Here is a 12,357-nt window from a genome sequence, read left to right on the forward strand (position 1 = left end):
ATTAATTCTCTTTATAGTTACAGACAAGAGTTGTTAATAGTCTTATTTTATCTCCAGATCATGAATGCTACGATGTTAGCCTTAACTCGCTATAGACTTAGTCATGATACTTCAAAAAAATGGTAAAGTGGAGTAACTTTTTAATCTTTGTAGCAATTATTAGATGCTGCTCAATTGAATTTTATTTTGAGCACGGATTTGGTCGGTATAAAAAAAAAGAAGAAAAATGGATTCAAGTAGAGTTTTATGGAATTTATCAATAAGCTAGATCCATACTCCAAGTTGTTTCATGCCATAAATAAACCCGAATACTCAAAAAATTCGTTGGACACGCGGATTCACACCTCTTACAACCAACGCAGTCTTCGGTCCTTGGGGCAGAAGCAATTTGTTTAGCTTTACATCTATCCCAAGTAGTGGCGGAGCCAGAAATTTCATCACGGAGGGTCCAAATTTAAACTTAAAAAAAATTACATAAATTAAATTATAAGGTTCAAAATGTAAAAGTTAAATGCAATCACATTATTACATTTGTCTTCTATTCTTCATGTTCTGAAATAGCTGCATAATAGTTTCATTGGTAACTTTAACAAACACATCATTTTCCATATAAGGAACTAAGCAATCATTTAACTGATGAAGAATCAAAGGAAGAAAGTTTCTTGAAATAATGATCCATATACCTACAAAAATAGTCAACACTGATTAAGTTTGCAAATTATAAATCATACAAAAAAAAAGGATAAAGTTCATCTTGTGCTTCACAACTAAAAGAATAAAGAGTAAACAAAATATACAATATGCTCAAATCTAAAATGTTGTTGTCACTAATCAAATAGTGTAAAAATAAAACTATTAATATATACACATCAAATTAAGAATAGGGGTTAAAGAATTCCAACTCAGAATTGTCGTAGCCGTTGAATTACATAAGCTATCTTCTTTCTCCCCATTTGAATTTTATGTGCACCAATTTAGAGCTTGAATATGATTATTTAGGTCTCAATTTACATAACTATTGCAGCCAAGGAAAAAAACAACATATATAGAAAAATCAATTGAATTATATTAGAGTTTTAAAATATAGTACCTAGTTTTAGATAACAAGATTTTAGACTGCGCTGCAGAAGGAGTAGAACTGCGGCAGAAGGAGAGAACTAATTAAGAAGAAACGATTTATGGAGTATAATTTTGCTGAAACCTATCTTTAAAACACCCCCAAGTTTTTAAAAAAATTAGTGGGGGACCATGGCCCCCCCCCGGCCCCACCCTCCCTCCGCGCCTGATATCATTTCTAATACTACATCGGTGGGGCACGCCTGAACACATAAAAGACTTGCATGCAGCCTGGGCCAACCCCAAACATAGCCTGTCTTTCACCCTAATCACGCCCTTTCTTTAGCCCGAATTTGGTCCAAACCCGAACTAACATTTATAATAATGAATAAGAAATAATTGTTATGGTTTTTATAAATAAATATAATTATTTTATAATTAAAAGTGATATTTCAACGAATAAATTTAATTATTTTATATTGACAATATTATATAAATAAATAAATTATTGTTTTAAAAAAGAATTAAATAAAAAATACATAAACGAGTTACGATTACAATAGTATTCTAAATCCCCAATAAAATTCAGAGTCAGGAACTCAGCAGGCCTGCGATTTCTACCGATCGATGAGATAAAAATCCCTAACAATGTCTCACCAGAAAATCACAGTAGAAGAAGATGTTACTGCTACAGAGACGGCGGAATGCGCAGCTGGAAAGCGGAAGGAGCGGCGGAAGGCAGCGAAGAAGGAGAAGAGGAAGAACAAGAGAAAAGAATTGGCGGAGATCGCGCGCCGAGAGGAGGAGGTTCGCCTCAATGATCCCGAGGAGCAGCGGCGGATTCAAGTCGAGGAGGAGCAGGAGAGATTGAGAGCTGAAGAGGAAAGGAAGCACTTCGAGGAGACGGAGAGGAAGATTCTCGAAGCATGGGAGAGAAAGAAAGCTCTCGAAGAAAAGGAAGAGGAGGAGAGGAGGCAGAGAGCTGAGGAAGAAGAGCGTATATCAAAACAAAATCAGGTCATGTTCTACCAAGTAATTGTGTAGTATTGTGTATATCCGTGTGATTTGGAGCATATGTTAGTTGAATTTTAACTTTGAATAACCTGTATAGTTTAGGTCTTATTGTCATTATGTTCCAAACTATACTGCAGTTCCTGTGTTATTTCAGACTATGTTAAATGAGAAAAATCAGGGCCATTGTGAACGGCAACAGGCTAATGCCAGGGATAAAGTGTTGTGGATAGCTGGCTATATCATATGATACTGTAGGAATTGTGGAATCATGTCTGGTGTCAACTTCGTTTGGAGTTTCATAAAGTAGTTTCTATTCCTACTATTATGTTAGATGGTTTAATCAACCTGAACCCACCCTATTTCTTTATCAATCTTACATCACACGAGTTTTGTGTTAGTTATTGCTGCCAATATATTTTTATCTCCGTGTTTATAAATTTAATCATTGGACTGCATTGAAACTAATATAGGTCACTCTTACAGGCTGGACATGAGATCGAAGTGGATGATGATGGTTGGGAGTATGTCGAAGAAGGTCCTCCTGAAATTATTTGGCAGGGCAATGAGATCATTGTCAAGAAGAAAAAAGTCAGGGTGAAAAAGAAAGATACTGATGTACATGTTATAAAAGAGGTTTCACTTGTTTTCTACATTTGGCTGTCTAAATGATAATATATGTTTCACTTGTCATTCGTTGGCTTAAATTAGCTGAGTTTTGTGATTCTGTAATTTGTAGGACCCTAACAGGCCCACATCAAACCCTCTTCCTCCTCACTCAGAAGCTTTTTCTGACAATAAAACAGCTCAACAGCTTCTAGATACTGTTGCTCAAGAGACTCCTAACTTTGGAACAGAACAGGTATAGTTAGCAATTATATCTCTCTTAGAGCAGGTTTACCTCTATGGATATTTAGGACATGCTGGTTCTGTTACTCATGCCTCCAGAAAATAAGAGTTGTTTTACTTGCTATTTTCCTTTCTGGAAAGCTAAATATCATCTCTTGGTTAATCGTTTTACAGGATAAATCGCATTGTCCTTTCCACCTCAAAACAGGGGCATGTAGGTTTGGTTCACGTTGTAGCAGAATTCACTTCTACCCTGATAAATCCTGCACTTTGCTCATCAAGAATATGTACAACGGCCCTGGCCTAGCTTGGGAGCAGGATGAGGGTCTCGAGGTCTGTTAGTCGGGTCTTCATGCAACTCTAGTATCCTGATCTATAACATCAGTAACATTTGCACACAATCATGGATCCATGGTTATGTGCATCTTTTTCACGTCACTTTAACTGAAACCTTTATTTTGACATTTCACTGCATATTATTTCCATATCTACAAAAAAAGTAGATGTTGTATTCTTATAATCAGAATGCCTTTCTATAAGAGGAAAGTACATGGTACTGCTTGGTTGAGTCTTAGTTTAACAAGTTTGGATGTGTGCACGTCTGTGTTTAATGTGCTCTGCGATGATTGGCTCTCATGCACACCCAGATGTTTTACGTAGCTTCTTATTTATGATAGTAACATGTTCCAAACATCCCATTGTAAGCATTCTTTTCTTATATTATTGTGCTGATGTGAAATCACACCAGTTATGGCTAATTGGCTGGAAAGTTAAAGATGCATTTGTTTGCTCCTGATAACTTCAGCAAGTAATCTTAATGTTATGGTTTTGATTCCTAGTTATGGATTTTCGACGACTATCTTTTGAGTTCCTTAACTAGTAGATAGGAGCTTACGAGTCCTGGATGTTGGGGATCTTCTGCCAATAGGTGTTACCTCTTAAGGTTTGGTATTTGTGATAACTCCTGGATAACTCCTGGATCCTATCTTTATGCATCATAGAAGAGTTATGTCATCCTGCCTGTCACTGTAAGTTTATAAATAGCATGTTGTTTTGTGTGTCAGTACTTATTGTATGTGTGCTATGTAGTGAATGTTACCCTGACATTGAAATCTTGGCTTGGTGTTTGCCTGAACAACAACTCAAGACTTCTATGCAAAATAAGGCATAATGTACCTACTCGTTCTTGCTCACTGATGACAATTTCTTCCTGGTTGCATCTTGAAGAGTTTTCAATATTCTAATGTTTAAGGACTGTGAAAATACACGATTATACATTTAATAAGTTTGTATAAGGAGTTAAGGACTATGTCATGTCATGATTAACTTTGATTAAGTGTCTATTGTAGATGCTCTTTCCCTTTAGTGGTTCTGCGGAAAAGTCAACCATGCCTATAGGGCATTGCACCATTCACCTAATTTTCAACATGTAGCATACATTATGGCGCTCGAACATGTGTATGGAGTACCGTGTCCGGGTTCCCAACTCTTACCTACACCTTTTTTAGGTGCGAGGATGATATTCCATACACATGTACCGAATGCCATAGTCACGCACCCCCCCTATACATGCGTTCTGTTGAATATTTGATGTGATTTATACATTTTGTATGGGGTGTCATTTTAATGATGTCCTAGTTCTGGATTGGGATTTATTATGATGGTTCTTGAAAGTACTGTTTTCTGTTGTTTTATTTGGGATCTCTCAATTCATCTAGATCATCTGCCGTGCAATCCTGCTGCATACTATTTTTTGTTAGATGTTCAAGGGAGTTGGATTAACATCTAGTGCTTCTTTCAAAGTTTTCATTGTTGTGCCATGGCTCTGTAGTCTTGAAAAGTATACATTTGTCTGACAGCAACTAAACTGCTGTGGTCTCTGACTCTCTGTTAACTGTATGAGAATCTATTGATGGGTAATATAGTATAAGAAGTGATTTTTTGAACTTTGTAAAAGGGAGACCCTCAAGCTCAATCCCTATTAATACCCCCTTCCCTTAAATTTTAGAGAGTGGGAGAGAGGGAAAGAGAGGGACAGAGAGAGGGAGAGGGGGAGGGTGGGAGAGAGAGAGAGAGAGAGAGGCATTTTATTATTCTATTTTCTGAGAATGGTTATGTGCTTGTTTCACTGCCACTCCCAATCATTAACCTTTTTCAATTTTTCTCTATGATCAATCGTTTCCTATTTCTTTGTTTACGCCAGCACACAGACGAAGAGGTTGAACGCGCATATGAAGAGTTCTACGAGGATGTGCATACAGAGTTCTTGAAATTCGGGGAAATTATCAATTTCAAGGTATTTATTAGTTCTTCACACCGTTCAATTAAAAATTAAGTACCAGACTTTGTGTATTTTGTGTTACCTACAATGTATTTTTTTATTATTTTGGAACTTTGCAAAGGAGAGGTGTAAGTTATTACAATGATGCTCACTTATTTTGTTGTTTATTCCAATGGTGCTATAAACTGGTTCTAGCAGAGATAATATAAAGTCACTGTTGCATGGCACATTTAGCCTTCCTTTGTTTTGGATCAGTAGCCACCAATAATCTTTTGAAACATGGAAGTTAATTTCCCATGCTATTTTGTAGGGGATCGTACTTGCAACCTAGTAATGTTTGTAATGATTCTTCTTGCTCACATCTTATCTCTAGTTTGTTATTAAATACCTATGTCTCAGGTGTGCAGAAATGGTTCATCTCATTTGCGAGGGAACGTGTATGTTCACTATAATTCTTTGGATTCTGCCGTGCTGTCTTATCAATCAGTAAATGGTCGTTACTTTGCAGGAAAACAGGTAAATCTCTTTAGTTCTTAATTGTATTATAATATACAGAGATTATAGGCCATGTGACTGCTTTCCTTAGCTGATATCATGTTAAGGAGACTCCATGACAATAGTTTGACTGCATTATGTAATTTCTATCTGCTGTAGAAGCATATGAATAGAAATATTTGGTTCTGGGGCAGAATGCTAGGTCTGTTGTAAATAGAGCTGGGTATTCTATCCCCACAAGAAAGAAAATCCTAAAACATAAACGTAAAACAAGTATTCGGTATAGAGTTCTACACCTTTCAAGTGTTTATTGGCTATTGCTAATGCGAAAGACATCCACAGTTCCACACCACTTTGTTAAAGAACAATGTGTCTAGTAGTGAAGTAAATCAGATAAAGAAAAGGAAGATTGAACCAAAAGACAAAAATGATTAGTACTCCCTCTCCCACCTTAGATGACACATTTCTTTTTCGCACTTGTTTTGGAAAAATGATACTCCCTCCGTCCCATAGTAGATGTCACACTTTCCTTTTTAGTTTGTCCCACAATATATGTCACATTTCCTTTTTTAGAAAAAGCTTTCTCTCACATTAATATAAATAAATATACTATTTTCTCTCTCCATCTAACACACAAAATAACACCTCCTAAAATCCCGTGCCAATTCCCAAGTGTGGCATCTACTTTGGGATGGAGGGAGTAATAAATAGTTAAAGTGGAGTTAATGTGGAGGGACACTAGAGTAGGAAAGAGAATAATGTAGTTATCAAAGGTGGGACGGAGGGAGTAGTTATTATGAGAAGTGGGGAGTACACATTTACGTATTATCATATTCTGTTCTTATTGACTCGTCATTGTATTTGTTTATGTTTTCTTCATTACATATGGTATCCTCTTGATCTAGTGCCATAATATCTTAATATCTTCTCCTTTAAAATATGATCAGGAAATTTATGTGATTATTGTGATATATGAGGTACCCATCACTGCTAATCTCGGTTGATGCTGTCATGAAATATTTTAGGCATGAAAAGATGATTTACATGGATTTTAGAATGTATCATCCTTATATTATTTCCTTGTTGTGCAATAAGTATTCCCTTGTTTTGTTGAAGCAGCAATTTTATCATTCTAATTTGCAACAGAAAAGTAACATTTTATAGGATGACCAGAAAATAAATCATGTTTTCTATTTTGCTTCTTGTTTTTTCATGGCTGACCTTAAGCCCTTAACTATGTTAGTTCGTGGCTCATGCCTCACAGTGTAGTCTGTTGGATTGGCATGTTTTGATGATCATCCTCGTATTTGGTATGACAGCTTCAATGCGAGTTTGTGGGGTTAACTAGGTGGAGAGGTGCTATCTGTGGAGAGTTTATGAAATCTAAACTTAAGGTAATGTTATGTCATTGTTTAAGACCAATATTTTGTTAGCCTGGAACATGTATGATACCATCATTTCATTCCAGAACTGTTCTCGTGGAACCGCCTGCAACTTTATCCATTGCTTTAGGAATCCGGGTGGAGACTATGGCTGGGCTGATTGGGATAAACCTCCTCCAAGATATTGGGTAAAAGAGATGGCAGCTTTGTTTGGTTATCCTGATGAATCAGGTTCTCACAAAAAGACTGAGCATGGAAGCACTAGATTGATCAGGTATTCCTTTTATGAAGAGACGAAAATGTGAATGTCTGTAAAATTCTTAACTTTGAAGAATTTTGTGATAGGACAGGCTTGTTCCCTTTTGTTAAAGTTACCCTGCACCCGTTGAAAATCAAAGCAAAACAGATTGTTTTGTCTTTGGAGCTTCTAGGGAGACACAACCAGCATTTTTCCCATTGTCATCATTGGCAAACAACCATCCACATTGATATCATTAATTTTCTAAGACTTAGTTATATAATGGAAAACTATAAGCTTCCATCACTAGTCTCTTCTCGACAGACTTTTGATGTATGATAGGCTGAAAATTTTTGCATGATAATCTGGGCTAAACATTTCCTTGCATGATATTTGTGATATGTATATAAGCGATTAAATATCAAGAATCATTGTATGATGTTTTGTACAAAAAAATGATGCAACTTAAACCTGTACTAAAATGATCCAAGTACTGTCACCTTCAATATTTCCATTTTTGATTTGTATCACAAATTCCTAACTTCCTTCGCCGTGCTGTGTCCAATGTTGCAGTTAGAGTCAGTTCTCAAATTTGAACTACCTTTCAAAGAGGGGTTTATAGTTTATGAAATTAAAATGAATACATAACTAGATCGCTTAAGAGCGTTATTTTACTGCGCCATTTTTGTCGCAATATATCTGATGACCCATATTTATCCCATTGCGTTTTTTTTTATTATCCAACTGGATGAAGTTTTATGATTTTCTTTTGCTTATGCAATTTTCATACCAGCCACAGCTCTGTCCGGTCTCAGTCAAGGACATCTGAGTTCTCGAGCAATTCAAGGAATTACTCTGATGATGATTTACGCAGAAGTGAACCTCGGAGGCACCGTAAGGGTTCTGATAGAAAGCATTCTGAAAAACTTGATTATGAACAGCATGCTGATATTTCAAACCCTAGCTCAAATCTATCTCCAGCTTGCAGGAAAAGGAAGTTGGAATCTCGAGGTGGCACAAACAATAAAATGAACAGACATGAAACTGATCCTGATGAAAATATGCATGAGAATGACCTGGACTCGTACCATCATGAACGTTCAAGAAGCAAAAGGCACAGGGAGAAACAGTCTCATGGTGCTGGTTCCAAGGGGGATGGATGGAGTGAGGACAGTCGTGGACCTCTGAACCAAAGTGGCACAGCTAAAGGTAAGGATCCAAGGCCGCAGAACAAAGTATCTACATCTCCTGCTGAACAACGAAATTGCAGAGGCACCACTACCCACAGCAGCAACTTAACTGGCGAGTGTTCTGATGGGGAAAGACACAGCCCACATTTATATGGGGAGGAATCTCCGAGGTCTCATGGTTCTGAGGAATTTGAAGATAGAAAGAAAAGACGACGCACTCATAAACTAAAGAATTCCAGCAATTGGGATAATTCAGATAGAGGGAATGTAGAAGATGAGAATGATAGTGAAAGCCCGAGAGATTCTCGTCGAAGTTACAGAACTTCAGACTGTAGTAGCTCAAAATGCCACCGCAGACAGAGAGCGGAAAGAGGTGAATCTGAGAGACAGATCTCTGCCCATCAAGAGAAATTAGAGAGGAGGAGAGGAAGCATTGACTACCTTGAAGCGATTAGATCTCATGCTACAAATGAAAGTGATGATGCAAGAGGCCGCTGGGAGCCCGACGGAGGAGATTCTGCGTAGCACAAAGAATTTGATAACCAACTTCGATGAAGCTAACCAATGCAAAGAGCTCTGGATTCATGATCACTGAGTTGAACTGAAACCAGTGGCATCATGGATCAGGATAAAAGGAGATGATGAATACTCATAATTAAGGATGAGAGATGGAGTTGAAGCAAGAGTAAAAACAGAATGCTGGTGTGATATGAATTATGAATTGTGAGTCATCTGCATCTCTGTGGCAACTCAATTTTGGATACTAGAATGTGTATACCGGTTAATAGGGGACAGGTTGTGCAAGCTGTGTTAGCTCAATGATGAAGTTTAGTTCTAATTTTAATTTAGTAAATAGACTATATAAATATCAGGCGCAATAAATTGGTTTCATGTTTTTTTTTTTTTAATTTCGATACCAAATTTTACATTGTATCGTTTCACATTGGAATGAGACGATGCAGTGTACGAGGATTAAAAATGCCTGTCTTTAATCCGATGCGGAATTGTTCTCAGATCATGAAACTGTTATTATAGGTGGTGTTTGGTTTCCTAGATAAAATAATACCAATATAAAATCTAGGATTGAGTTGTGAGATTATTTTAGTCGGGGTTAATTATGAGTAGTTATCCCATGATTATCCATATAGGATTGAATTGTGGGATTGAATCATGAACCAAATACACTACGGGGCCGTTTGGTAGCTATGTTTCGCCTAGATAAGAGATTAATCTGGGTTTATTTGTGTGTTTGGTAGTTATGTTACCAAACATAGTAGCCCGTGTTTTATTTCCGGCCCGCACAAAGCCCACTGAAAATCTTATGTTTTAGTCATATTTGTAACTACCCAAAATCCTATGTTATTTATCATGGAAGCCTAGTTAAGTTAGCAAAATACAATTTTACCCATCAAAATTTCTAACCCATCAATTTTACTTAGTTGTTGTATTGAAGGACGTCATTTTCCTATTAAATCATATTAAGAATTTTGTTGATGTCAATTTGTTGTACTAATTATATTACTTTGTTATTTTATTTACATTATATAATATTATAATATTCTCATTATATTACTTTATGTTCTCATTATATTCTTTATATTAAATCGTATTATATTCTCATTATATTACTTTATTTACATTATATTATATTATACTTATAGTTACGTAATACTTGAAGGCAAGCTTTTGTTTTGAACATAAATATACGATGTTTGTTCAATCCACAAACGCTTTAAACTTCAAAAAAATTGAACATATAAAATTTGGTACTTGATAAAATATTTTCATATAGAATTTGTCCAAAATAATAATTGATTATTCATAAAATTTGTCCAAAATTATTAATGCTCACAAAAATAGAATACCAAAATAAATATAAGTTTTTTGATATAAAGATGCTAATTTTTGTAAGGAGTTTAGCTTGAAAAGATGTTAATTTTAAACAAAATGATTTTATAGGAATAATTAGGGTAAAATGATGATAGTTTAGTAATTAACTTAAACTAATGAGGATAATTTTGATAATCATAATTTTAATCCTTACTTGTGACTTATTGTACCAAACACAACAATAAGATAACTCACAATTATCTTAATCTACCAAACACCCAATATATGTAAATTAACTAATCGAAACTATGATTACTATCATAATAGTATCATGTCTAGTCGAAACATGACATAGCTACCAAACGAGCCCTACATATTTAATTCGAGATACAATCTTGTAAATCAATTCGTTTCTTGCTGCAACAGTTATTCATTTCATTATGTATCGAAAGAATTATAGCATTGATGATTTAAAATTGCTTTATCTTGTATCCCGTGATATTTATTTTGATAAAGAAATTTATGAATTATTTAATCAATAAAATACTCGTTCCTAGATTGTATTTTGCATCTCTGCTAGTAAACCTCTCGCGCGATGTGCGGTGTGATTTGTTGGAGATGAGTGAGCACTTACTCTTAAGTCTTATTAGTGTAGTGCTTTTAATGGAAATGCGGAGAATTGTGTTACTGTAATCTTATTCCCAAACATTTAATTTACCACATGAAACATAACATAACCGAATAATAAAAAGGGTAAAAACGCTAGAGACAAAGATGGCTAATCCAGTATATAAGGAGCTGGGGCATGATGTTTTAACCTGAGAACTTAAAAGGTTCGACTTTAACAACTCGAGAAAAAAAATTGGCATCTAATTTGACATTCAATTCTTAGCACAAATTATTAGTACAACGAACAAATATGCAACATCATTGTTCAATTTAATTATTTCGTTGAGTTAAATCAATAGTATTAGAAATTACATATTTTATAAATAGCCAAAATAAAAAAATCATAATGTTTGGCCATATTTTAATCTTACCCGTAACTTTTAAAAATAGCCAATTTATATCATAACTTTCACAGTTTCTCAATTATCCCATAGTCTATGATTTGCAAGAAATTATGTGTGATGTTGGAAAACGAACAATATTATGCGAACTAAACGTTGAGCTATTTAAATGACATCATTTAATACACTTAGGGGATGTTCGGTTTGCAAGATTGTAACGAGATTAAATTTGTATTGTGTTTGGTTCATGAGATTTAACCCCACAACTCAATCCTAGATGGATAATCATGGGATAATTAGTCCTAGGTAACCACATATGACTAAAATAGGCTCACAACCCAATCTTAGATTGTATCTTGATATTATTTTATCTTAGAAACCGAATATCACCTTAGTCAATTATATCTTGAACTTCTACATAAGTACGTATCACGTTGATAAATTCACAAATACCTCATGGTGCAATACTTGCATGCAACATGTTATAAATACGAAAAAGACTTATCAGTCTCACAACTTGATTTGTTTATATTTCAATATAATTTTTTCCTACAATTTGAATTTGCGATGTTTTAATATAATTTAAAGATTGTTAATTATGGTTTATGATAATTTTATTAAATTTCAATACCTTGTCATAAATGTTAAGATACATTACGTAAAAATATATATTACTCCTATAGTAAATTCTCACAAACTACCGAAATTAATGGTGGAACACCATTAACTGTGTGGTAAGAGGATTTTATCCGTGGTTGTAGCTTGCAAGTGCCCAAATTACCTTCATTTATAAGAGAAATATTCTTTGCTTAGTCAAACCTTGATAGTGCTAATTTTGACACTGCCATAAAAAATGAAAAGGCATAAGCAAAATGATAAAAGTATTAATTTAAATAGGTAATTTTGATGGATATCAAAATGGAAAAATGGTGCTGGTATACAGAATTCATTTTCGTATAAGCTATAAGTATATTGGATTAGTGTGCATTTACTTTTATGTCCCAAGGTGCTTCCT

At 35.0% G+C, this 12,357-nt stretch overlaps 1 protein-coding gene across 2 annotated transcripts; it reads left to right on the forward strand.

Moving 5' to 3' along the window:
* The first annotated feature begins 1,638 nt into the window (after positions 1-1,638).
* Positions 1,639-9,410, forward strand: LOC148934018 (Zinc finger C-x8-C-x5-C-x3-H type family protein). Of its 2 annotated transcripts, XM_089062804.1 has the most exons (10): positions 1,639-2,073; positions 2,554-2,703; positions 2,807-2,929; positions 3,091-3,249; positions 5,120-5,212; positions 5,597-5,713; positions 7,012-7,086; positions 7,161-7,348; positions 8,106-8,206; positions 8,294-9,410. In XM_089062804.1, exons 1-10 carry the CDS (start codon positions 1,705-1,707, stop codon positions 9,025-9,027), a joined length of 2,109 nt encoding a protein of 702 aa, XP_088918930.1. In that variant the 5' UTR covers positions 1,639-1,704; the 3' UTR covers positions 9,028-9,410. The 2 variants fall into 2 exon arrangements, with proteins under 2 accessions (XP_088918930.1, XP_088918924.1); XM_089062798.1 differs by having other exon boundaries at positions 8,106-9,410.
* The last annotated feature ends 2,947 nt before the right edge of the window (positions 9,411-12,357 follow it).

This window comes from Salvia hispanica, chromosome 1, assembly GCF_029641045.1.
Source record: "Salvia hispanica isolate PSC_SH4W2 chromosome 1, Shi_PSC_v1, whole genome shotgun sequence".
Lineage (NCBI taxonomy): Eukaryota > Viridiplantae > Streptophyta > Magnoliopsida > Lamiales > Lamiaceae > Salvia > Salvia hispanica.